The sequence below is a fragment of the Hemicordylus capensis genome, chromosome 9 (assembly GCF_027244095.1).
Source record: "Hemicordylus capensis ecotype Gifberg chromosome 9, rHemCap1.1.pri, whole genome shotgun sequence".
Classification (NCBI taxonomy): Eukaryota; Metazoa; Chordata; class Lepidosauria; order Squamata; family Cordylidae; genus Hemicordylus; species Hemicordylus capensis.
The window spans coordinates 30,996,601-31,023,324 of NC_069665.1; the positions used below are offsets into that span (position 1 = coordinate 30,996,601).

Below are 26,724 nucleotides of genomic sequence, written 5' to 3' on the forward strand. Positions count from 1 at the left end.
CAGCATAAAGGGAACACGTGTTTCCTTGGGCAGGAACCTCACCCCCAAAGGCTCAAAGGACTGGGGATGAAAGACACGCAGAGGCTCTCTCACAGAACACTCATTGAGGAGGATGCAAACTTCTTACTAATCGGCACGGAGTAGGTGAGGGGGCTGGAAAGCCACCAGCAAAGAACTGGGAGGGCACGCAAGAGGCTGAGGCACGGCACAGCTGGGCCAAAGAGCCCGGGGTGCTCTCCTAGGGACCTCTAAGCCACTCCCCCACTGAGGTTGGGAACTGCTGTCAAGAGCCCCAGGTTTGGGAGAGGTCAAAAACTCCCTGCTTGGAGCAAAGGAGAGAGGCCAGGCGAGCAGACGTCTTGCACACCTCGGAGGGCTGGCTTAGTTAGAGCAGCAGCACACGGTCCAGAGGAGCTTTGCGGGAAAAATGGTAGAAGTTCACACTTGCCCCTCTCCCTGCCGCCGCCCCCCCGCCAGACTGGCTCCATAAACATTTCGGGGGTTATCACTCCACCCTGGTATCCATCTGCCATGCGAGAAGTTCCCCCCTCCAATATGTTTGCCGAGCGGAGCTCCCTTGCTTCATGGCACCCCAGAAGAAACCTTGGCTTCTCCGGGGTGACACTGGACGAATTCCGTAGTCGCCACACCTCCACTCTCACATCCCCTCGGGAGGGAGCCTTGCAGGTGCCAAGGGGCAGTGGTGGGTCTGGGAGCCTTGATGGGGCCAAGGGGAGGCCGCTCTGCAGGCAGCAGGCTGGCCAGGCACTGAACTGGCCTTCCACTGGGCCTCATCGTGCAGAGTGCCCACGTGCCGGGCGGCATGCCCACTCCTCAGCCTGCCCAGGATCAGACCCTGCCATACGGCCCCCAGCTACTCTGGGCAGGGCTTCTGGCAGCTGAGAGGGGGTGTCGCCTGCAGCTGTGTCCTGCCCAGGAAACACCTCCCTTCCAGGCACAGGAAGTGCAAAGACAGGCGGCCTCAGAGTCACCTGCAATGCCACACTCCGGCCGGGCCTAGAGCACAGCCTGCCTGCAGCCAGGCCACTCTGTGGGGCGGCACAAGCCTGGCCAGCCTCCGATGAGTCCTCTTGCCCCGCACAGGCACACAGGAGGCAGAGGCCCACTCAGGCCTTCGCTGCCGCAGGGCTTCTGCCTCCACACACACAAGCCCAAAGGCCCAGGCGGCAGGGGCCAGGAAACGGCACTCTCGGCTAGCCCAGGGGCTCGGAAAGCCCACCGGTTTCAAGATCCACAGAGCACCGCTGCCAAAAGGAGCTGGTTCGGGGGGGGGGGGGGAAGTACCTCGCCTGCCTCCGGTTTCAATTCTGCCTTGCTGAGACGGCGTGGGGAGGAACCCGATCCTGTCTGCCCTTTCCCCGGGCCACCATCTCCCCTCACCTGGGCTGTTTGGCCACACATCCGTCCAGGGAGTTGGAATGCCTGGAAGCCGTTCCGTCAGGCTGGAGGAGCTCTGTGTGGAGAGAGCCCTCCAAGGGGATTCCCAGCAGCTATTCAGGGTGCAGCCCAAGAGCAGGGTCAGAGGGCGGCAGATGCAGAACTGGAGACGACGGAAGCCTACAGAGCCAAGACGCACCGTTGGGGGGTGGTCGGCATCTCCTCCTTGCCAATTCTCCGCAAGCCTGTCTCCGGAAGACATCAGCTCCATCCAGCACCTGCCGGGGAAAGCAACGGAGTCTGTTCTTGAACGTCTCATGCTGCTGAGCATTCCTAGATCGCAGTAGCAGGTGATCCAGCAGCCGTGTCAGAGCAAGGGAAAGCCAGCCGAACTCTTCTAGGTGGACGTGCCACAGCAGCTAGTCAACAACAACAACAACAACAACACAAGGAGCCCAGAGCGGTGTACTACATACTTGTGTTTCTTTCACAACAACCCTGTGAAGTAGGTTAGGCTGAGAGAGAAGGGACTGGCCCAGAGTCACCCAGCTAGTCTCATGGCTGAATGGGCTTTGGACTCGCATCTCCCCGGTCTTAGTCCAGCACTCTAACCACTACACCACGCTGGCTCCGTTCGCCTGAGGAGCCGAGGGGCCACGAGGAGGCGGAGGAGGAGAGGCCAGGGCTGCAGGGCTTCCTCTCTCATCAACAGCGCGGTAGGCAGGGGGGGACTTCCCAGCACGCCCGCAGAGACCCGGGCCCCTGCACTGCACCTTAAGGCATGGGCGGCAGAAGTTGCGAGCGCTTCTTTCCTCCTCCAAACCACCGCAGAGGTTGTGGTTCCCTCCAGGCTGTCCTGAGGAGAAGAGTCTCGCACACTCTGAACATGCAAGGGTCTCGTTTGCAGAAATGCTTCCTTAAAACACCCTCCACGCCGGTTCTGTGACTGGCAGGGGCGGAGGGTGAAAGGGGAGGCTGGGTGCCCCCGGGCATTCCAGGAGGACCCACTTTGCGGGGGGGGGGGCGGCCTCGAGACAGCAGCACGCCTCTTGCGGCCCTTGAGGACCGGGGGTAGGGGAGGCCGCATTTCTTGCCCCGCCAGGCGGTGAGGAGCGGTGCGGTTGCTGCCGCCTCGGGTGAACGATACATACCAAGGTAATTTCAATTAATTTATTTATTTCTTTACACATGACTGAAAGTGATGTTACAGTACATAAGTTATTTACAACTGTGCAGTAATGTGTTGCAAAATAAATTATCTAGAAGGCAGCAAAAAAGTACATTGTTAATGTATATAAAAACTGTACAGCATTTTTTGTGATACAATTTATCTTTATACGAGTATTGGCTCTTGTAGTGTATCTTTTTTTTTTTTCAAGTTATGTTCTCAGAAAGAGAAACAAAATGCCCAAGATTAAAGGAAAAATATATATTTATATATATATATTTTATATATATATATATAAACCATATGGATTTTACTCCATTTAAAAACAGAGCCACGCAGTCCTTGCTCTGCGCTGCTTTGATGTCCAGGGGGGGTCGGGTGCCTGGTGGCCCCCTGACCCCACGGTCTCGACGGTTACCTAGAACGCACCTGGGGGGTCTCCCGTCCAGGTGGCCCTTCCTGCCCCACCTCCAGGGTCCGGCCGGGTGCTTCCTTGGCTCAGCTGGTCTTCCTGTGGCCCGGATGCAACAAGCAGCGACAGCGCCCCCTCCCGCCGCCCCCTCCCCAAGAATCCCCCCCCCGGTGGCTTTGCCCTGCAGCTTCTCCGAAGCGAGGTCCACTAGCAGGAAAAGGGGGGGGGCGGCCCCAAGCGCTGGAAACTGCCGCAACGGTGAGTGTGCCGAGGGGCCCTGGCCGCCTCCCCTGCTCGGCAGCCGACGTGGCCCAGAGAGTGTCCCCGGATTCCTCCTCCGGCCCCTGCTCCCGCCAGCCGCTCGCCTGCCCTCCAGTCTGGTCCATGCTGCCATGTGCAGGCTGCTGCCCGCCCGCCCGCCTGCCTTCCGTCTGCCACAGCGGCTGGGGTGGGAGGAGCTGTGCCTCCCCTGCTCCCGCTGCCCAGCGGGCAGGAGACCTTGTGAAGAAAGTGCCGTTGGTTCTCTCGTGAGTGTGTGCTTCCTCCTCCTCCTCCTCCTCCTCCTCCTCCTCCTCGCCTGACTCGGGATTCATCAGCAAGCGGTTGGGGGGTGTGTGAGCGCCTGCACCCATCCTCGGGGGGCACCCCCCCATGCCAGTTTGCAGGGAGAATGTCTCCAGGTGAGGTCCTGTCATGCTGGCAAGAGCACAAAGTCATCGTTCACGTCCACCATGGGCACGTAGAAGGAGGGCACCTCGTTCACGCAGAGCGACTTGTGGCCGGCAGGGTCCAGCTCCTGCACTTTCAGCTGCCACTCCATCCGCTGCACGGCGTTCAGGGCTGCCGCTTCGTGTTGCTGCCGCATCAGCAGGCAGGTCTAGACCCGGAAGGAGAGCAAAGCTCTGTGAGCGGCGGCGGCGGCGGGGGGGAGCCACCCCCACCCCCCCTCCCCACTCAGCCCTGCCTCAGAGGGCGTGCCGGGGCAGAGGTCTCCAGCACACAGCCCCAACGCCAGCCTTGCCTCCTCAGACCAACCAGCATGCGGAAGAGTGGCAAGCAAGCTTCCGAGGGCCCAGACCTTTCCGGAAATGCCACACCCCCCTCCCCGCCTCGGCCCTCCCTCACCTTCATCCGGTCGTATTTGTCATCCACATCCTGCAACCAGGAAATGAACTGGCGAGCATTGAAACGATCCCGGACAGATTTGTTTTCATCCCCCTAAGACACACGAGGGGAAAGGGCGGGGTGGGGGGGATAGAGACCAACATAAATAAGTCCTCAGAGGGTTCCTTCTCTCCCCCCCGCCCCCCCTCACACACACACCTTCAGCACTGAAGAGTGTGGGGGCCCTACTACAGGTTCTGTTAAATATGGAGTTTGGTGCTGCATTAAAAAAAGCTGCAAAGCAGTGGAGGGGTGTGTGTGGAAGAGATGAGGACTAGGAGCATGGAAGTGGGGTTTTACCCTTTCCCCTCCCATTGTGGCCCTGACAAAGGTGTTCACCCCCACCCACAACACAGAAGCTTTCTGCCAGGGACCAATAGCAGCTTTGCGGGGTGCAAGTTTTGTTGGGGCCACAGCATGAGGGGAAAGCGTTAAATACCCCCTCCCTGCAGGCTGTGCCCCCTCATTGCCCCAGTGGGTGCTACTGAATCCTGGGGGGGGGGGACGGGACATGTGGGTAAGCTGCATGTACTCTGGCTCCCAAGTACAGAGGTGAAGGGACCTGAAAGGAAGAGGTTTCCTGTTTGGGTCCCATGTCCTTCCTGCCCTCCTCTGGGTCCTATCCTGCTGGTCCCTTGCAAAGAAGAGCCCCACCTGCACCTCCAGGGCGAAGCCCCCAAAGCAGAGTGACGGGGCTGAGCCCGTCTCTCTCCCTCCCCACGGTGAGTGCTGACCACGGCCAAGCCGCAAATCCGAGGCAAAAACGCAATGAGGAGGCCGGCCCACGAGTCGCCCTGCTCTTGGCAAGTGCACGGGAGACGGGCGCCTGCAATGCAGCACTTGCTCTCTGCCGAGGCGGCAGCTTGACAGCAAGCCAGCAGAAGGGCCTCCACGCACGTGGCCAGCAGGAGGCGCTGATGTCTGGGCTCTGGCTGGCTGCAGCGCTCCCTCGCGGGCTCTCTCCTGCTGCTGCTGCTGCAAAGCCGCACTCCCGGCGGTCTGCCTCGGCGCTTCCTTCCGCTCTAGACGCTGCCGAGATGCTAAGCCTAAGCGGCATGGAACACCCACCCACCCACCCCTCTCACCGGTGGCAGGACAGAGCTTGGCTTTGCACCGTCCAGGGAGCCGCCTTCCTAGCCTCGGCCCAGAGGCCTGTGTGGGGCTCCTGGGGCCGGCTTGTGCCGCCCTTCCTGACCCCCTTCGGCTCTCTGAGAGTTTCTGACCAACAGTCGCCCCTCCGGAGATCCCTTCAATTGGCAGCAGCTCAGCCAGGTGAGCTGTGGGGACGGGGTGGGGGGGGCACCAAAGGAGACTGCTTGAGTGTCTCCTCTCTCTGTCTCTTGAGAGCTGTGCTGCCAGCAGGCAGGCCATTCATCAGGTAGAGCTGTGCAGTTACACCGCACAGCTCGGCCTGGCAAATGGCCAGCCTGCAGGCAGCACGGCTCTTGGGTGGGGCAGGAGTGGGGGGGAGCGAGGGAGGGAGGGAGGGAAGTCCATCTTTTGGGGCCCCCCTGGATTGCGAGGATGAGTGACTGCTGCTCCCCTAAATCCAGCCAGCACCATACAAAGCAAGAGCTGGTGGCAGAAGGCCAAAGCGTGAGCCAGGAGCAGGGGAGACGCGTCGCCTCGGCCTCGGCCCCATCACCCCTGTGCGGGAGAGCCGAGAGCAAGAAGGCGGGCGCAGCCAGAGCCACCAGCAGGCAGCCACAGACCTGGTTCTCCAGAGGCATGTTGTAGACCTCCGAGTCGAGCAGCATGGTGCAGGCGCTGAAGGGCACGGCTTGGTTGGCGATCGTCCTGGCTGCCCGGCAGTGAACCCTCAGGATCTCCTGCTCGCACGACACAATCAGCTTCTCCTGCAGCAGGAGAAGGAGAAGGGGGGGGTTGGCAGGGAGCAGAGGACACCCCTCTTTCTCAAGGGCAGTGGGGAGGGGGAGCCCCCACCAGCCTCCCCCCCCCACACACCCCCAGCCCGCCGTTACCCGCTCGATGCTGTGCTGGAGCCGCAACTTGCCCCGAACGGCTTCCTGCTGCTTGAACAGCTCCTTGAGGGGCTCTGCCAAGGAGGGCGGGGGCGCAATCTGGAACACACACGGGAAAGCCAACTGGTCACCAAGCAGCGACCCCTTTGCGGTGGCGGCAGCAGTAGCCGCCGCCGCCACCTCGGCCTCCCTGCCAGCAGTGCCCGGAACAGTCTCCGTCCCCAGCTGCAGCAGGGAGGTCAGCACCCAGCCCCAGGCACCCGGGCTGGGAAGGCTGGCAGAGCAGGGCCCACCAGCTGGGGGTGGGGGCCGCTCACGCCTGCTCTCCCTGCTCACCTCTCGGGCACGGGCACTGCCCCCGCCCCCCAACATCTCCAATGTCCGGCAAAGTAGAAAGCAGGGAGGCGGCGGCAGCGGCGGCTCTTTGAACCAGTCTAACAAGATGCAGCTGGGCAGTGTGTGTGTGTGTGGGGGGGGAACTGCCAGCATATCCAGCCACCCGCAGGGGCTCCCTGGGGGCTCAGAGCCCACACCGGCCTTTCTGATCCTCCGGCCAAGAGGCTGGAGCTGCCCAAGGCGGCCACCTGCACTGCGCCTGCCCACGCAGCCGTCCTGCCCTCGACAGGCCTCGGTGGGTCTCCTGCAGGCGGCTCTTCTGCACATTCAGTCCCCTCCGCGCCTTTCCCTTTGGGCACACCGAAGCCACAAGCCGGGGCCCCTCTGCTTGCTCCCAAGCCCAGGACATGAGGGGAGATCCCAGCTGGGCCTCTGTCCTCCTTCCGTTGAGGGTGGGGGGCTCAAGGCACCCTGGGAACCACTGAGAGAGACCCACACGCGGAGAGCGGGGCCCTTTGGCGCCTCTCGGAGCTGTCTTAACAGGGTCCTCTCCTCCTCCTCCTCCTCGCTCTGCGCCGACTTTATGAGAGACAGGAAGCAGCAAGTGGGGGAGAAGGGGCTAGGAGAAGCCCAGGCTGCACACACCCCACACCCCCCCACTGCCGACTGTGGGCTTGCTGCAAGCACCCCGGGAAGGAATGCAGCACCACGTGGCCCAGAGGCCAGCACTGGTCTGTCTGCTCCTGCAGGGTACAGAGGCCAGCAAAGGACTGGTGGCCGCTCCTCTGGCGCCGACAGGTCCACGTCTCTCATCAGAGGCAGCATTTCTACCTGCCTGCAGCTGTTGTTATTATTATTTATTATTTTGACATTTTCTATCCCGCTCTTCCTCCAAGGAGCCCAGAGCGGTGTACTACGTACTTGAGTTTCTCCTCACAACAACCCTGCGAAGTCGGTTAGGCTGAGAGAGCAAGTCTCATGGCTGGAGGGGGATTTGAACTCGGGTCTCCCCGGTCCTAGTCCAGCACTCTAACCACTACAACAACGCAGTTGCCTTGTTGAAGAGTGCAAGGAGCACAAGGAGGAGCAGCATGTGGACCAGCAGGGCGGAAGCAGCCAAGCTAGCAAGGCGAGATTCGGCCCTGACAAGGCACACCGGGGTCCAAAGTACCAAGGAGAACACCAAAAAACCAGACCCACCTACCAATCCTAATAGCGGATCTCTGTACAAGTGAACATTTACAGAGGATTAATGATAGGAATCCTATTTCAGAACAATTTATATTAATATATGCATAGAAACGCAACAGACCATGTGAACAGATGGCATGTGTTTGAGTCTTCCAGGAGTTAACATTCGGGGCTCTGAGGAGGAGGAATTACGAGACGGACCCAAGTCTGTGGCTAGAACGACAGCCAGCCTACACTGGGCAGCAACTGAGCTTCTCTTCGGTATGCTGGTATTTCAAGGAGTATTTACCTATTTTATTTATTATATTTGTAAAGGCAAACTGTGCCGTCGCGTCAGCGTTGACTCCTGGCGCCCACAGAGCCCTGTGGTTGTCTTGGGTAGAATACAGGAGGGGTTGGCCATTGCCTCCTCCCACTCAGTATGAGAGGATGCCTTTCAGCAGTCTTCCTAGATCACTGCTAAGCCAATTCTACAGCTCCTTGCTACTCTCTGACTCTAAGCCTGCCATTACATAGGAGCATCGCTAGGTACTGTGCAGCTGTGATCGGCATCCATTGGAAGACGACGGGCTGGGAGCCCTTTTAGCCTTAATCTGATTCCCGGGAACTCTGGACAGACCTTGCACTTGCCCACGCCTCCCTTTTGGTAGCTTCTTATTCCTCCTTATAATTTTTAATCCGGCTTTTTCAGTTTTATTATGCAGGTTTTTTATACACTTGTCCCCACATATCTTTTAACCCTAATACTATTTTATCCCCCCCTTTAATCTCTCCTACACATTTTTATGATGTTTATGGTAATAGAAATAGTATTTTTAGAACTTTTAGTTTTTAGCATTAATATGTATCAATATATATGTAATCACTTTTATTTACTCATACATTTTAACATGTAATTTTTAAAAATGCAGTCATTATTATTAGCCCTTTTATGATATGTATCTTCTTATCACCTTTATCCACCTGTACTTTTTAACATGTAACTTTTAACAGTTACATGCGTGGTGTAGTGGTTAGAGTGCTGGACTAGGACCGGGGAGACCCGAGTTCAAATCCCCATTCAGCCATAAAACTAGCTGGGTGACTCTGGGCCAGTCACTTCTCTCTCAGCCTAACCTACCTCACAGGGTTGTTGTGAAAGAGAAACTCAAGTATGTAGTACACCGCTCTGGGCTCCTTGGAGGAAGAGCGGGATATAAAAGTAAAAATAAATAGAATAAAAAATAAAAACATATTATTCGTCCTTTTAGTACTTATATGTAATCACCCTCATGCAACATGTAATTTTATGCTGGTCTGTGACCGTAATAAAGGTTGATGCTGCAGCTGCTGATATACCACTGCTGCCTGATAGAGGTGTTTCTCATTGTCTGGGAAACATACCAGCAGGGATTCAAACCGGCAACCTCTGGCTTGCTAGTCAAGCCATTTCCCTGCTGTGCCATTAGGTGACTTTCCCCCCTTCTTTTTTTGGTACAACGCCCCAAACTTCCATCTGTGGGTGGTTTACAGCAACAAGAACAAATTAAGACAGGAGTTAAAACTTTACACTTGAGACTAGCAAATATATTGTTAGAAATATCTGGTTCACTTGATGAAGATATTTTCAAAAGTCTCCGTAGTGGTCATTTAGGATTATTATTTATGTATTTATATTCTGAGTGTGGATGTTCTACTGTTTTAAGTTCACATCTTATCTGTTATGCTTACATGCATATATTAGGTCTTTATATCATTGGGGTGTATTTTTATAAAGATCGGAGATTAGTGTGGGTAGGCAGATCTCTCTGGCATTTCCGTCCCTCTGATAGGAAGAGTGCTACTTTGGTTAAGCTGTCATTTCTTCTCTGGCACTCAAAGCTATCTTGAGCTCTTCCTTCAGATTTACTTCAGTACAGTTTATCTACAAAAGGGGTGTGTGTGTGTGTGTGTGTGTGTGTGTGTGTGTTTCTATACATATCTATTAATATATTATGTTCTTTTATTTGGATCTGCTGCCAATCAAGGCCTAGAGTCTCATTTTTGGATTTAGTGTATTTGAAGCTTTAGACCCTGTTCTGCAAACCTGCTGTCTGGGCCCACTTGTGCCCTCCTAGTGGCTAACAGGAGCCCCTAAGCCACCTTCCCAGCCCCCCCCCCCGCCCCCCACGCACGCAGGCAGCGCCCTGGAGGCCACCACAGGTGACTTGGGGGCCTCAAGTCAGGGGATGGACTGACTCTTGTGCTCTGGCAGGATGTCCACATTAGCCTCTGCCGTGGTGGGAGCTCTCTCCAGATGCCTGGAGCATGCACCCATGCATGGCGAAGGGGTGGCTGCATGTCTCCACGCCTGCTGGAGTGGCAAAACGGATTAAGCCAGCAAGGAGAAGCAGCAGCATGCAGGTACTCACCACTGGAATGTGCAGCTTGCTGAGAGGTTTGCCATCCAGCAGATATGAGCCCGTGTAGGTGACGTACTCGGCATAGCACTGGGGCGCTTGGGGCGTGATGTAGCAGAGGATTTTCCGTTTTTCTTCTATCTTCTTCCGGATCTGCAGGTACTCGAAGTAGGGATTGGACCGGTCGCTGTGGTAGGGCTCAATGTCGTCCAGCTTGATGGCGTCCACAATGGCGGCCAGAGTCTGCTGGATCATCTCGCGCGTCTGCTGAGTGGAGGTGTTGATCTGCTGCAGCTGCTGCTGCTGGTTCGAGCGCTGGAACCGGCGCTTCCGTGGGTGCTGGGCCTGGGCGTCCTCCTCCTCCGTGACACGCCCCTTGGCCCGTGTCGAGGGGGCAGCGGCAGGAGGGAACTCCTTTTCAGAAGCGGCGGCGGCGGCATTAGCAGCATTGTTCTGCTTGTGTTGGTTGGCAAGCATCTGGGCCCGGTTCCTGGTGATCCGCTGAGGGATCTCTTCTATTTTGGGGGGCTTGGGGGCTTCAGGGACTGGCTTGGGGGCTGGCTCGGGGGCTTCTGGCTGGGTGCCCCCTTGCGGCGCTTCAGCCAGGGAAGAAGGAGCCTGGCTGGTGCCCCGGGCCACGACCCCATCTTGAGCATCAACACTCTCCGCTCGGTTGGCTTGGCTCAAACTGGGTTGAGAGCCACTGTCGGATGGAAGAGCAGCTGGCAACAGTTCTTCCCCATCTGCTCCTGCCCCCTTGGCCTCCAGCTCAGAAAGGTCTGCCGATGCTGCCTCCTGGATATTCTGGGGGGTCTCCGGTTCTTCCACACTCTTCCGCTCTGGGGCACCAGACCCTTCCGACGCAACTTCTGGTGAAATCTCTTCGGGCTTCTGCTCATCAGTTTGTGGTTCTGGCTCCTCAGACGGGGTGCTCTGCTGCTTCAGGGTCAGCTCCTCCTGCTCGTTGGTAGCCAAGGACACCCCTGCATCCACAAGCCCAGTGCCCAGTGCGTCCGGAGCAGCAGCATGGCCTCCTTCAACAGCAGCCAACTCTGCTTCCGCCACTTCCGCCTCTGGCACCTCTTTCGTTTGAAATGGCAGAACCGGCACAGTGAAAGGGCCAAGGTCCAAGTCGTCGTCTGCATTTGTGAATGGTTCAGGCCACGTGACGGGCTCCTCTGAACTGACAGGGACAATGGCGCTGCTTTCCAAGTCATCCTTTTCTAGAACATTCACAGCCTCCACCTGGGATTCTGCTGGCATGCTGGCCGGCTGCAGAGGCATGTCAGACGCTTCTTCCGGGACAGGCTTGCAGGTGCTGAAGGCAGAATCTAACTGAGCAGGAGAATCTGCATATGGCGCTTGCTGTTCTGTCACTGCCATTTCAAGCGGGACTTCTCCTTCAATGTCTTCCTTTGCCTTATCAAGCCCTGATTCAGACACTAAGAGGGGGTATGAAGCAGGGGAGTTGGGGTAATCAGCAGAAATGAAGGGCCCTGGCGCAGGATGCGTGGAGTCTGGAGAACAGAAAGGCTTGGGGGACTCCAGGCCCTGCTGGGGCGATTTAAGGAGCAGCTCTGAGCCCACTGCCCAGCCGACAGGGTGGTCGGAAGGACTGCCAATCAAGCTCGAAGGAACAGAAGGATCCAATTCTTGTGCCGCCGCGTCCTCCCACTCAGCACTGTTCTGCTCCGGAATAACCGAGCCAAAGTGGTTCTCCTCAACTGGTGGGAGAAAGCTGGACTCGGGGGGCATAACGGAAGCTGTTGCCTGCTGCTCTTCCTCCATGTCTAATGCTATGCCGAGATCTGGTGGGAGAGCACTCTCAATGGAAGGGGCCAGCAGCTCGTCTCTGTGAGAGGGAGAAGACTTGGCTTGCCGTCCAGAAAGGACACTTTCAGGGGACTGGGCAACACTGCCAACGGCTCCTGGCACACAGTGCAATGCCTCCGCTTTAGGAGATGGGACTCCATAGTCCGGGGAATAACATTCTGGAGACAAACGTGGGAACTTTTCCATGGAGAGAGAGGGAAGGAGGACTTTCTCCTCCATCAAGTGCTGAACTGGAGATTCATAATTCGCAGTGGCTGGGACACTTTGTTGCCTGAAAAATTTGTCCCCAACACTGAACTCCTCTTCTGGTGCTCTTCTGATATCTACTGACATCGACCGGTGAAGATTTGTGGAGGGAATGGTCCTTGTTGGGGTCTGGCTTGGGTTCTCAGGGAATCCACCAGAAGGATTGGCGTATCTGTCAAAAAAGGAAGGAGAACAGGCATTCATGGACATGGTGGATATGGGGAGCGAATGCTGAGAATCTGCACAGTCGAACATCAGGTCCGTGTAGTCCTCATTGCTGCAAGATGGAGTCCTTGGTGTCTGCATCACCTCTTCGTAGCTTGGGCAAGAAACAACGGATGCAGGCGTGGGTACCCCTGTTGGCCTGCTCTGATCTGGCCTTGGAGAAGCAGGTAAGATTTCCTTCAGTTGGGGGCCAGCTATCCAGTCCTTGGAATCCACTCCAGCAGCAGGTTGGGTTTTGTTATCAGGGGACACAACTGGTGCAAGCGGGCCCAAATCCTTGAGCTTCTTGTCTTTTAACTGCGTATCCAGCACAAGTGGTTTCTTGGCAGTCAGATCCAGGCTTCTCTTGCGCAATTCCTCATTGGCTTTGACTTTATCTTTTAACTTGGGGTCTCCAGAGCGGTGCCTCATCTTCTCCATTTGCTTCATTCGCTCCTTGTGCCTCTTGTGGCGCTCTTCGATCTCAAGATCTTTTTGGCTCAACATCCTCTCAAAGCTGGTCATCATCAGGTCGCCATCACCCAAAAGCTTCTCTCGGGGCCTGCTGCTGTCCTTCTTGCTGCCTTCTTTGGAGAAGGTTATTTTATCGTTCCCATTGCTCATTTTAAGACACTCCAATTTGTCCTTCTCTTGATTATCTTTGAGCCTCTCCTTCCCTTTGAGGTCATTGTACTTGGGGGGCTCCTCTTTTGATTTGTCCTTGAGAGTGAGTACTTGAGGGTTATCCTTGTCTTTGGCAGACTTCTGCTCCTCCTTGTGGTGCTTGAAGAACCCATCAGTGTGTTTGTCTCTATGTTTCTCCCTCTCCTCTTTCCACTTCTCTTTGTGCCTGTCCCTCTTCTTCTTCTCTTTGGCTGTGCTGACTGCATTGGAGCCATATGCTTTTTCTTTCTCTGCCTTCTTTGGAACATCTCTTTCAGAGTCATTTTTGTCCTTCTTTTCAGAAAACAAATACTCCATATTTTTGTCCAGCTCTTCCTCTGCCTCTGTTTTCATGCTGTAGGAAATCCCAAAGCTTTCTCCATCCATGGTGAAGTCCTTCTCGTACTGAGTGGAATCTTTCCTGTTGCTTGAGTCTTTAAACTCCTCTGCTTTCTCTTTTTTCTCTGTTTTCTCTTTCTTTGCTTTTTCCTTTTCGTGACTTTTCTTTGAGGAGGAGGAGGAATGCCTGTGCCTTTCCCGCTCCTTGACTTTATCTGGCAAGCAAGGCAAAGGCAAGCACTCTTTAAATTTCTCCTCTGAGTTATCTGCAAGAGAGAGATTGGAAGACTCAAAGAGATTGGTGAGCACTGGGTCTTGCCCTCTGTCTGTGAAGCTATCGGAGGAAATCTCACTAATTTTATCGTTGGAGTCATCTCTGTACTCATTGAGGGCTTCTTCCTCCAGCTTCTCCAACAAGCTTTTCTCTGGTTCTCCACTTTTTGAGGATCGCTTTTCCTTTGTATATTCTTTATCCATTTTTTCCTTGTGCCTGTTTTTAACCTTCTCTTCTCCGGCATGCTTCATCTTTTCAGGGAGCTTCTGCTTGGTCTTCCTTTCCTGGGCCAAGTCTACTGAGGTTCTCTCTTTCCTGTCTTTGTACTTCTCAATTGAATCTTTGTCCTTTTTCTCTTTGTGTTTTTCGAAGGAGCTCTTCTCTTTTTTCTCCTTCCCACCCTCTGCTAGTCCTTTGTCCTTCTTCTTCTCTTTGGACTCTTTGTCTTTCTGCTTCTCAGCAGAATGTTGCCTATCAGAGGAATACTTCCTGTGTTTCTCAGGGACGTAGAGGTCTCGCTCGGCTACCATGCCATCATCCTTATCTTGTAGACTATCCATCCGATGCATCTCGCTCCCAAGGCCCTCCCCAAGTCTGAATCCACTCAGACTGCAGGCATCCTTCTCATCCTCACTTTCATCGGTGAAGATATCCAAGATGCTGTACCAGCTCCTCTCTCTGCCTTTTTTCTCATCCCGTCTTTCGTGGAAGTCCTCCCTGTCCCCAGAAAAGTTCTTCTCCTTCTTTTCTTTCACCTGGTCTAAGGACATCTTCCGCTCTTTATCTTTGCTGTGAGGATCTTTGTATTTCTCTTTCGGATCTTTCTTCTCTTTAAAGCCTTTATCTAGTTCTTTGTCCTTCTGGTTTTTTTCAGCCAGAACCTTCTCATTTCTCTCTTTATCCTCAACTTTGGATTTTTCCTTATACTTTTCTGGTTTTAATTTTTCCTTCTTGTCCTTCTCAGGCACATCCTTCTTCTCCTTTCCTGAATGATGCCTTTCCCAAGCATCCACGTTTTTACCACTAAATTCAGGATCAGATTTCTCTTTGAAGAATGCCTCGCAAGCATAGTCTTTGAACTCATCTCTATAGGACTCCTCTTGCTTTATTTTAACATCTTTTTTATCTTTAGAGCTATCAGACAAGTCTCTCCTTTCCTTGCTAATTTCTCCAGCATCCTTTTCCTTTCTCTCTTTAAAGCTTTCAGCAGAATCTTTCCTTTTTTTGTCCTTTTCAGGCAGATAATTGGGAATACCTTTATGCTTTTCAGTCTGATCCTTTTTCTTCTCCAAATTCCTCTCAATGTACTCCCTCTCTTTCTTTTTTAGGAAAGTATCTTTATCAGCACGCTTCTCACTGTATTCTCGCTTATCTTTTGCTTTACTCTCCCGCTTTTTATCTTTTATCTCCTCCTTCACTGTTTCTATGAGTTTTGTCACAGTGTCATTTTTAATTTCCCTGTAGTCTGTCACTGGCGAATCCCAACTATCCTCTCCTTTGAAATCAAAAGAAGAATCAGACAAGTCGGAAAACCACCCATCTTGCTGATCGTCAGAGAGGCTGAATTTTGTGTCCTCGCTTTCCAGAAACTGGTTTTTATTACTAAATTCTTCAAAGCCAGACTCCTCTCTGTAACCCTTGTCTTTTTTACATTTCTCCTTCTCCTCTTTCAGGATCTTCTCTTTCTCCACTTTCAGTGGTTTTTCCTCCTTTGGTTCATTTTTCTTTTCAGCCTTAGACTGCTTATCCTTGGACTTTTTCTTCCGCTCCTCCTTGTGTATCCGAAGCTTCTCCTCTTTTGGCGACTTCTCCTTTGTGGGTTTCTCTTTTTCCAGCCTACTGGTCTTTTCTTCTCTGAAAGATTTACTGGTGTCTTTACTCGCCTCCTTGGATTTTCTCAAGGATTTCTCCTCTTTGGAGTTTTTACCAGCTTCGTCTTTAAATGGCCACTCCTTCTCCTCGGATTTCGTTTTCAGAAATTTGTCTTCCTTTTTGAAGTGTTCCCTCTCATGCTTTAGCCCTTTGAGCTTGTTCTCAGCAGGGCTCTCCGTCTCTACCATCAAAGCCTTTTCAGGTTTCTGTTTAGAGTCCTCATACTCAAAAGAAAAGGATTTGATTATTTTCATGTCTTGGGTGGCAGGACACTGGCCTCTCTCTTTGTGTTTGTGTTTGGTTTTATGCTTCTTTACAACTTTCCCCTCCTTGTCCAGCTTTGGAATAGCTCCATCAACGCTGGCATGGAAGGAGTTCTTCTTCTCCACCACCAGCACGGTAGCCGCCGCCACTGCCCCCACATGCTGGGCCCGCTTCTTGTGCTCTGGCTTCTTCCTCACTGGCTTCAGAGATTCCACGCTCGAGTCCTCGGACGTGTAGTCCGACTCGCTGGTCAGCCTCGTCCGTGTCGAATCTGACAAGGAGCTGACATCTGACCAGGCTGGAGAGGAGACAGTTTTCCAATTGTCTGTCCTCCAGTGCTTGGAGTGCTGCTCTGTAAGGTTAGGGTTATGCTTCTGTGACCCCATACTCCCATGGGAAGAAGCAGAGGAGGCAGAAAGGGAGTTAAACAAGGACGACTCCTTTAACACCAGCCGAGAGTCCTTTACACAGGCAGTACTTTGTACAGAGTCTCTGTCGTCCTCCTCACTTTCCAGGTTTTCGCTCTCTGATTCAGAGGAACAAAACTTGTCATTTTTTTTGCCAAACTTAACCTCCTTGCCCTTCACCTCCTTTTTACGCTTCTTCTTCACTTTGTTTTTCTCCTTCTGCTGTTTGGCGCTGGAAGGCTCTCGAGCCTTGCTGCTGGGAAGGATGGAGTGAGTCGTCAGCCGCAGCTTCTCACCGGCCCCCACAGTGCTGGTGTCCTCTTCATCCGATGTGTCCGACAGGATGCGATGGGCTGCTTTCTTTGGTGCAATTGTGCTGTTTTTCGTATAGGTTTTTACTTCCATTTTGGGGATTGAAATAAAACTGTTTGCTTTAGTCTCTTTCCTGTAATCCTTTTTCAGCAAGTGCTTGTCGTCAACTGGCGGGACCCTGTCCTGCTCGTCATCCTCATCGAATTCATACTCGTCCTTCACAGGAGTAATGGCTTTCGGGGGCTCCTGGCTTTTGGCCTTGTGTTTCAGGCCTTTCTCAAACTCAGAGTCTGTGTTATTGCCATCGATGGAGCTGGATGGTGCGAACGATGGAGCATCCTCCTCTTCCGAGCTCTCTGGAAAAACAAGAGCACAAAGAAAGGGTCAGGCACAGCACCGGCTTGCACCCTGAGCTAGCCGCATTCTTCACAGAAACCTGCTCACAATACCTGAACGGATAATCTATCTTCCATGTGCAAAGCATAGCTGCAGCTGCTCTACCTACACGCTGGATCTGAGAGGTCCTCTGGGATAAAGAGCCAAAGCCTCGAAGCAGGAGTCCATTGGAAGCATCTGGGCAGAAAGGGGGCAAATCCAGTGAGAGCTCTTGCTGTGGGCAACATCCATTTGTTTCAAAGGGGGCTGCACCCAGACGTCTGCAGCGTCAACCTACAACTGGAGCAATGGTGCAACCGTTCCCACCCCCAGACTTTTTTTTTTTTTTTTTAAACAAGCACAGGTCATGCTCAGCGGCTGCCTCTCAACAATGAAAACCCCATCCCCAGCACCTCCAGGAACTCCATGGGTACAATGCTTTACCACTTAAGTGTTTCTACAGTGCCTCAAGAGGCTTCATTGTACACTCACTCTGACATAGTTACAAAGCCCCAAGAAGAGAGCCTCCTGTTACAGTCCTCGTATTACAGACGGAAGTGTAGTGGCTCGCCTACAAGCGTGCAGCAAGCTCACGGTGCAGGAGAGAGTACTAGGAGCTTCCAGCTCACTCGGGGCCATTCCTCCTGCCTTTCCCTGCCACAGCTTCCAGACCTCTCCAGTTCCTTCCTCTGCCACAAGCTCTCCTAGCTAACTCCAGGCAAAACAAGGCAATCCCCACCCCTCTCCGATCTGCCAAGAAAGAGTTGCCTGCAAAGCAGTGCTGCCTGCACGTCCTCTCTACATCCCTCTTTGCTGGCCCCTCTTAGATGAGCACAGAGGGGACACCTTTCCAACGGGTGACTCTTTTCAGTTTAGCAGGGGAGAGCAACTGGCCCAATCTAATCCCAGCACAGCATCCCTCCAGTGGCTGTCGCTGGTGTCTACCTTCCATTTCTTTTGAGACTGTGAGCCCTTTCCAGACAGGGAAGCATCTATTTTATTTTTCGACATTAACTGCTTTTAGGACTTGGTTGAAAAGTGGTATATAAACAGCTGTAGTAGAACTGCTCCCATCCATGTTTGGCCTCAAAGCCACCAACCAGGATGTTATCTCAGGGCATGGGCCATGCTGGCTCAAACGCAAGGACAGCAAAAGGCTGACCCAGCGCCTCCTGTGGCCGAGGCAGCTCCAAAAGGGGAACATTACAGGCAGGGGGGAAAAGAGGGAGCAGGAGTGCCGGATGTTAACTGCGAGCTTCTCATTCCCTTTCCGGTAGACCATTTGTGCACATGCATGGTGTGTGAGCGAATGAGTGTGTACAAGGGCACACCAGAGGAGAAACTCTTGTGAGGGCCTGAATGGGAGGCAGCTGGCCCGACGCCTCAGGGGACCTCTTGCCTGTAGGCGTCTTCCCAGAGGCATCTGGTGGGACACTGTGGGAAGCAGGACTAGAAAGGCCTTGGGCCTGGATCCAGCAGGGCTGTCCTTGTGCTCTTAGAAGGGCAGTCCATGGCCCTGTTTATCCCCTGCTAACTCTAGGAGGAGGACTGCATTCCCCTGGAGCATTTCCTTCACTCGGGTGCAGAAAAATCTGCTGGATCTCTAGCAAGAGGCCGTTGCAAGCAGACAGGAATAGTGCCTAAATGCACCGTGTCAAGGGGCTGGGGCCGCGTCTTCATGGAGGGAGCAGAGAGCTGCTTGCTTGCCCAGAACATGCCTCTTACGTGCCAGACACTCCTGGATGGACTCCTTGCATATTTGGGGTTCTGCAGCAACAAGCCATCACTACTGCGTGTATTTCATCTGGGAGTTGCTTTAGCACATGAAGTTTGAATTTTGGTTAATTAGACGCTAATTGCTGGATTCATCACAACAGCAACCCTTTGGAGATGGTGTAATGAAAAAAGGTACTGGTTCTTGGCACCCACCTGCAAGCCCACCCCGCCTCTCACCTGTGGAGCTTTCTTCACTGGAAGGATATGTGGCCTTGCCCAGGAGCAGGTTCACCATGGTGGGGGAATTCGCTACTTTTAATGGCGTCTCTCCCCTCCTGTTAAGCTGATGAGGATTTCCTCCATAATGTAACAACAGTTTCACCACCTAGACAAAAATAAGAAGTCTTGGTAAGTGGCATCAGCACCTGTGCTTTCATCCAATACTGGTCAGAGAAGCAAACATGGATATTATCCTGAAGTATGTCGAGGGTTGGCAAACACAAGACAGCTCAAAGGGTCGCGCGCCAAGGGTTGGCCTCACCACAAGACAGCTTGGAGGGTCACGCGCCAGTCAGTGGCCCACCAAACCAAGGGGGCCTACAGCTCATTGGCAGAGAACATGCTCAGGATCATCGAGTGATGATGGTGATGACGACGACGACTGCAAAGGAGAGAATGTGGACACCCACTGCCAGTCAGCGCAGGCTAGACCGACCACTGGTCTGCTGAGAAGAAGGGAGAGCCTTCTCTTTCCATACCTGGCCTGGCCTGTTCTCTGGGATCAGACAGGGAAGTTAAACTTCAAATGCCTATGGAAGGGGACTCTGATATATATCAGGAAGGCAACAAAACATCAGAAGGGGTTATGAGAACATGATGGATGGATGGATGGATGGATGGGGTGGGGGAGGGAAGGAGCTGGACTCCGCCACAGTCTTCCAGGATTAGGGCAAAAGAGCAGTCCCAAGAAGTGCTGCACAGCATCTGCTGGTGGCCAGGGCCAGGAGCTTGGGGCCCAGCCCAGCTGACTCTTCACATCCAGCAAGAACTGACCTTGTAGTGCCCATTGCTGGCTGCGTCATGCAGCGGAGTGTCGTCATCTAAGCCCTTGGTGTTGACCTCGGCGCCTGCAGCAAGCAACTGCTTCGCAACGTCATAGTAGCCCCGGTTGCATGCCTCGTGCAAAGCCGTCCAGCCTGCAGATGTATACACAGACACGCACATGTGACACAGGTTGCCCATTTCAATCAGCAAGCGTCTCACACAGCAGAGCCTCAGCTGGTGAGGTTGGCTGGCAACCCCATGGCCCTGCATTAGCAGGGGACAGCAGAGGTCTTCCTCTTGCCTGGTGCTTAGCCCATCCTGGCTCTTTTGTCTGCAGCATTATATATATATATATATATATATATATATATATATATATATATATATACACACACACACACACACACACACACACACACACACCTCCAACTGCCAACTAGAAATAAGAACAGAAGTGTAGTGAACTGAAAGGGAGAGAAACCCAAATCTTCCTTTGATGGACGAATGTGTGTCTCCCAACCCTTTGAGGGAAGGGAACCTGGCCGCTTAAACATAGCCAGGACTCTTGGCTCAAACTCCTGTTCCCACCTGAGCCTTGGCTTTTGGGATGTGAGCAGGCAGCTGCAATGTCAGAAGCAGGCCTGCTTGGATTTCAGAGGTAGGGGAGAGTGTCTCTGCCTAGACTTCACCCCAGCAATGTAATCAAGGGATGTTGCTAATCAATCAGTTCCCCAACTCCCTTGAAGATTCCAAGAAAAAAGCAAGCTGGCAGTTGGGCATTCTGACCACTTCACTATCAGAGAGACCCTAACTTACTGAAAGGCTGTGTCGAGAATCAGGATACGCAAGTCGCTTCGAGCTGGCCTGGTTCGGGCAGTCCAAATTTGAACCAGACCCTGGTTTAAAGAACCGGCTCCTGGGACAGCTCAGTTATACTTTACCAGCAAAGGGCAACCCTAATCCTAATGGTGAAGGCAGTGGGGGGGAGGGGGGTAGCTAAAGCAAGTGGCCTCCATACCTTTAGAGAAGGCGGCAGTGAAGTAGTGGAGGGGGCTCCTCCAAGTCCCCCACCAGCCTCCCAAATGACAGTCCAAGCCGCCTACTGCCCAGTTCAGACCTCTGCACATGCACAAAGGCCATTTGTGTCACCACGCAAATCGGGGATGGAGGCCAACAGAGGCTGCTTTCTTTAGCTCCCCTCACCCCCACCCCCTACACTGCCTTTACAATTAGGATTAGGGATGCCCTTTACTTGTTATATTGACTTTACTTGTATATCCGAACTGCCCACAAACTGACTCAGCCTGGTTCGATGGCCTAAACAGACCAGGCCCGGTTCGGACACGCCTGAAGCCAGACCAGCTCGAACCCGGTCTGGAATCGAACAGAGCTGGCCGAACGGCCGGCTCACACACCCCAAGTCTTGCACACTTGACCCATAAATACTGCTTGTCCAAATAAGAGAGCCATGTGAAATATCCACAGCTCAGAAGGCACCACCTTCTGCCTGCTACGGGAGTGTGCCGGACGCATTTAGCCAGGATGATGCTACAGCATTTCAAGGGAGCCTTCGGCAACATAGGGCAGCACCGCCTAGATTCAGCCCTCTTAATAAACTCTGTGCAAAGAACTCTTGGGAAAATAATAGGACCTAGGAGAGAATGCATTCAGAGTACGAAGGGGATTAGGAGGAACTGAACACCGCTCAATGGCAAGCCGAGGTACAATTGTGGCTGAAGTGAGAGTGGAGGCTACTCCAGTCTGTTTTAGAAGCAGAAAAGCAAACAGGAGACAGAACTGTAGCAAGTAACAAGCGGGGGAAATACCTCTGGCAACTCACCTCAACTGTCCACTGCAGACTGCATGCCCACTCAACTGGAGAATTTGCCCCTTGTTGGAGCCAGGGAGTGTAACAAGCTGGGCTCCAGCATCTCGTTCCCTTGACATAGCCAGTGAAGTCAAGGTTTTGGCCCCTTCTCTCCCCCGCTACAGCGGTCACTTCAGAGAGATTACCTGCAAAATCTTTCACGTTGACATCTGCACCCTCAATAATGAGTTCCTTGATGCGTCGGGCGTCGCCTCGGATCGCTGCCCGGTGCAGCCGTGTCTCTCCGCGTTCATTTCTCTTGTTTACTTTATCTTTGGTTTTGGAGGCAGAGTTGGGAGTTCCCTTCTGACAAACTGTGGACTGAGAGGGATGCTTTGGTGTTGTATCTACTGCTGGCAGGAGAGAGGGGAGGGAAATCATCATGTGTGAAGGAAGAGCTCAATTGCAAACCCAAACCCCAAGGCCTTTAGAGGGAGCTGTTGCCATGCCGGCTCGAGACCTGCCTTCCAGCTGAGGTAATGGCTGCGAGGATGTGGCGGGGAGGAAGGGGGAGAGTTAATCTTCCGAAGCAGAGGAATGCCTTTGCACGCACAATGGAGACATTAATGGAAGACTGTGATTAAGCAAAAGCTGTATAAAGCAGCTGTGGTTCCTCTCAAGAATGAAGGAGCCCAAGATCTAAGGGAGGATGAAGTGAAGTCTCTGCTCACCAGCTGCAAAGGCACCAGCTGGGGAGAACCCCAGAGCTAAACCTCAGAGCTATTAATCCAAAGCAACCAGGGGCTGTTGGGAGACCCCCAATCTTTGTACAGATTCACCTAAGGGGATGTTTCTGAGATCCCACCGAAGCATCATCTGCAAACCTCGAGGAAGAGGCACAAGGCCTGCTTCTTCCCCTTTCAACACAAATCCTCCTGCCCGCACCTGGACTGTTCGCAGACTCTTCTGCTGTCATCTGCATAAGAAGGGCAACCTGCTGGCGCTCAGAAAGCGGATAACCTGCTCGGATTCCTGAAAGTCCCATCCCAAAGAGCAGGCTGGGCTTCCGCGTGGCAGGCTCCTTTTTAATCCTCTTCCGTTCAGGACCCTGCTTTTCTGCAGAGATGGAGACAGACAGACAGACAGACAGGAATTATATTTGCAACTGAAATTCATTCTGTTTTGAGGCAGCAGTTTCCTGTGTAGAGTGCAAATCCTCCTGAGAGTGGCAAACAGAGAGCCAACTTTTGGCATAGCAGACACCTTCTTCCTTTGTCCAAGAACCTGCAGAGTAAGTTTCAGGGGTGACATTACTGGACTAGATGGAACATCTGTCATACTCGGTATATGCTGGCTCCTTACATCATAAGGATAAAATGCACAAGACAAACACCACACTCCATAATCTTCTGGCTTGGCTCAGCTTGTGAGTGATGCAGCAGTTTTCAAGCCGTGACTTTTCTGCTTCAGAGGTCAAGTTCTCCTGTTTCCCAAGCACTCCCTTGAAATCCCCTCTCACCCCAAACACTCTAATTTTGGACCCTGTCCCAGTTTTGTGGGCAGCGGAAACCAGGGGCAAGATTTTAAAGAAGCACAAGTGAGGGGGATTCCCAGCAGAAGCAGCACAGAGCCAGCTGTGGCCTGCTTGCTGCAGCAAAGCAGAAAACTGCCAGGAGGCCCCAGAACACCATCCGCCCCTTGAGCCAACTTCAGCAGCTGAAATGCACCTCTCCAAATAAAAAATTACTGCAAGGAGAAAACTGCTATGGCTGAGTGTGGATAGAAAGAGGAGGGGGTTCCGTCACAGCTTCCCAATCACTGGTGTTTGCACATGGGTGTGCCCATGAGCATGCTCATGCAGGCAAGAAACCCTGCTTTCGTGTATGCCATGTGTGAGAGCACACACACTTACACGTGCCCCAGAAGGCGAGCTTTCTTCCATAGGGGCATCTACTATGGCACATGGACAGTGGGTACTGTCCGTTGGTACAGACAGTATGCTGGCTATGCTGCCCCAAACCTTGATGGGAGTTGCACTCCAACCACATCTCGGTGGCCAAGATTGGGAAGCCAAGTGAAACTGAAGGTTTGTGCATGGCGGTGGGGTCTGTTTATTGTTAAGGTATTGTTATGCATCTTAAACATTTTCGACCTTGCAGGAAAGTGGCATGCATCTCTCTCTCTCCCTCTCCCTCTCCCACACACATACCACATCAGCATCGTCATCAGTCTCATAGCCCCATATCCTATGGAGCCAAGAAACGGCACAGACTGGACTGTTTGCCAGATCAGCCACTCAAGATAAAGAAATTGGACTAGTTACACATTTGCCACTCTGCACACAGAGCTGTAGCATTAATGACAAGCTGAACCAACATGCAGACAGGTGCCCTGCTGCCAGTTCCAGAGCAAAGGGTAATAAGTATGAGGCTGCTGGTGAATTCTGGGATAAAGGGTGTTGTGGTGCCCGACACCTTCCTGAACTGTTGCTCATGGACCGCCCTGATGGTGTCAAGAAGGCTTGCATGATAGTCTTCAGTCTTGAGAAGACTGAATGGGGAGTCGAGTGGGCCTCTCTCAGACCAATGGCATTACTGCCGCAGGGGGTCAGGGTGGCGGTGGCAGCAGCAGGCGGTGGCTGAGTTATGGAGCCAGCCCTCCCCCAGCCCTGCAGCAAGACTCCTCCGAGCGGTTTGCTATTCCATTTCCTCTCCCGAGCCACCTCCTTCCCCCACTCCCTTCACCTGTAATGTGCAGAGCTCAATAAGGAGTTTGAATACATTTCTCTCTCTCCAGCCGACTTCTAATTTCCTCCTCAGCATAACTGTTATCTTTTTCATAGTCCCTGAAAATTAATGTGGTCATTTCAAGTTTACTCCCTTGTTCAGGTGCAAACGTATTGCAGGCGGAATGAAAAAGCAGCACATTAACACTCCACTCTCTGGTCTGCAAAGGTAGCGGCCACTCTTCACAGCAGGACTGCCAGGCCCAGCAAAAGGTTCCAAGTTTATTGTAGAAAGAGGTTTTAGGGAACTTTATTTGGAGCATGCACAGAAGCACCTCTGACTCCATCCCTATGGAAGGACAAGAGAGCTGTCACTCTCTCCTTCACAGCCGCTATTGAGTAAGCAAGGGTGAATATTCCACCGTCACTAACAACTGGACAATGTGATCCACAATTCACCCCCAACCACATTTCTTTCTTGCTCTTCCTCCTGTATTAGGAAAAACAGCACAGAGCCAGGGCTACACACATCACGTGGCCCCCTGGCACAGACGGCTGTTTTTCATGGAGTGCTGCTTCCCAATACTTTTTCCATGCCAGGCAGACGAAAAACCTCGTCCTGACAAGCCCAAATATGCTCCAGCAGTGCCAGGATATGCTGGAAGAGCCTTGGGGGATCAGGCAGTGGGGGGGGGGCAGAGCAGCCGCAGCCCTCTGAGCATGCCCCACTGCAGACAGCTTTAACACAAACCATGATTTAAGACTCCATGGAAAGCAGCCCTAGAACCACATCAAACGCAGCCTCCCTCCCCTGCCAGACACATCGGTGCCAACTAGTTCTGTGTGGCAGCTTACGAGGTGAGTGACATCAGCAGGCGCTGAAGCCAGGGCACTCCATGCCGGGCGGACCTGCCCGACATAAGCAGCAGCTAGTCATGTGCACGGCACGGTGAATGCGTTCGAGAGACCTTCCGAGAAAAAGCAAGCGAGCGGTCCAGGGCATCTGGAACACATACCCACACCTCATCCGCAAATGAAGACAGGCACTGTATTGCCTTGGAGAGCCAGCAACTCAATATTTTAAACTCAGAACAAAATGAAAGTTCACACACATTGGTGTTTGTTTGTTTGTTTGTTTGTTTGTTTTCCAATTTCAGAAAAACCAACCAGCCACACAGAGATAGGAACAGGCCGCACACAGTAGGGGGACAAGGATTTTCCCCTGGAGATCAGAGCTGGCCCACAGCTCTCTGTTGTGCAGGCATGACATACAACTTTTGTGTCATTTCCTAATGTTAACATGCAATGCAAAGGCAGAGACTGCTTTCTCAGGTGGCATTTGGGAACACGCAACATTTAAGCCAAACGGAGGCCTCACATTCTGTTTCTAAGGGCTCTTATGGCGAGGGGTGCTCAGCATCTTTAAAATGTTATTAAACATGCAACCCATGCAAAAAGGTCAGAGTGGAAAGGCAAGTTCCTCAACAGGGCAATGTCACAGGGACCATACAGGCACCACATCCATCTACACCAGCGGTGGGCAGGCAACCTTGGCTCTCCAGCTGCTGTTGAACTAACTAACTAACTAAATAAATAAATAAATAAAATGTAACTACGACTCCCATCATGCCCAGCCACAACTGATAAATCTGGGCAGCTGGAGAGACAAAGTTGCCTACCCCAGATCTACTCACAACCTCAACAGCTCACAAACCCAACGGTTGCACTTGGGGAGGAGGGAAATCACATTTCCCCAGGAACTCATCTGAATGCTTGCGGAAATGGGGTTTCCCCCACAATGGGTCACTCGCTAGACGGCTGCCAACAGGTGAATAATCACTGTGCATTCTCCAGGCAAAAACAGACCACCACACACAAATCAAAAACAGGCTCTCTTCCCCACTACGCAGACTGAACTGTATCATATGTTGCTTAACAACTGCACAAAGACAACAACATAATTGACACTGTCTGCTAACCCGGTGGAACAGAGATTCCTCGGTGCATTCTGACTAGTGCTTCTGTATGTGGTTCCATAACCAATCTTGGGCCAAATGCCCATCCACCCTGATACACCAGAGCCAATCAATCAGGGATGAAATGGGTGCAGAAAGCATAAGGCCCCCTTTTCCTTCCCCTCTTCGATCGTTTGGTCTTTCACTGCACTAAGAGTGAGGGGCCATTTTGAGACCAGGAGAGTTACAGCACGTACAGGCACAGTGAGGTCCATAGGTTACAGCTGGCCTGCCCAGGGTTTTCTCCCCAAGCAGGCTGGAGTGACTGGGCAGCAGAAGGGTCACCTGTAACAGGAAGATGCAGGAGATCCAGCCTAAAGGCCCCACATCGCCTCATCCTGGGTAACGAGGGAGACCCACCCCCTGGCAAAACTGAAGGAGGTTTCTTTGGAGGAGAAACCTCCTGGGGAACTGGCATCCAGGCTCTCCCACCTTTCTCACAAGAACAAAGCTTGCTGGCTCTAATGCACGCAGCAAAACAGAACAAAGCAGGCCACTAACTGCTCGGCTCTAACAAACCAGAGGAGCACCAAAGGAGGCACAGCTGTCTCTGCTTCCTGGAGCTTGGTCTGCTCCTCTCTCTCCCACCCCAGCTTTAA

The 26,724-nt window shown here is 53.0% G+C and overlaps 1 protein-coding gene across 2 annotated transcripts in view; it reads right to left on the reverse strand.

The window, feature by feature from the left end:
• Positions 1-2,554: 2,554 nt before the first annotated feature.
• The window catches only part of ANKRD11 (ankyrin repeat domain containing 11), a 174,175-nt gene continuing 150,005 nt past the window's right edge, over positions 2,555-26,724 (reverse strand). Inside the window, exons 5-13 of one of the 2 annotated variants that reach the window (XM_053270483.1) lie at positions 22,331-22,501; positions 21,592-21,795; positions 19,588-19,730; positions 18,772-18,919; positions 10,042-16,799; positions 6,125-6,223; positions 5,855-5,998; positions 4,104-4,196; positions 2,555-3,855 (exon numbers count right to left, since the gene is read on the reverse strand). In XM_053270483.1, the coding sequence (XP_053126458.1) occupies positions 3,670-3,855; positions 4,104-4,196; positions 5,855-5,998; positions 6,125-6,223; positions 10,042-16,799; positions 18,772-18,919; positions 19,588-19,730; positions 21,592-21,795; positions 22,331-22,501 (7,946 nt within the window). In that variant the 3' untranslated portion in view covers positions 2,555-3,669. Of the gene's footprint in view, positions 3,856-4,103; positions 4,197-5,854; positions 5,999-6,124; positions 6,224-10,041; positions 16,800-18,771; positions 18,920-19,587; positions 19,731-21,591; positions 21,799-22,330; positions 22,502-26,724 lie in introns of both variants that reach the window. The other variant, XM_053270482.1, reaches the window with a different exon arrangement.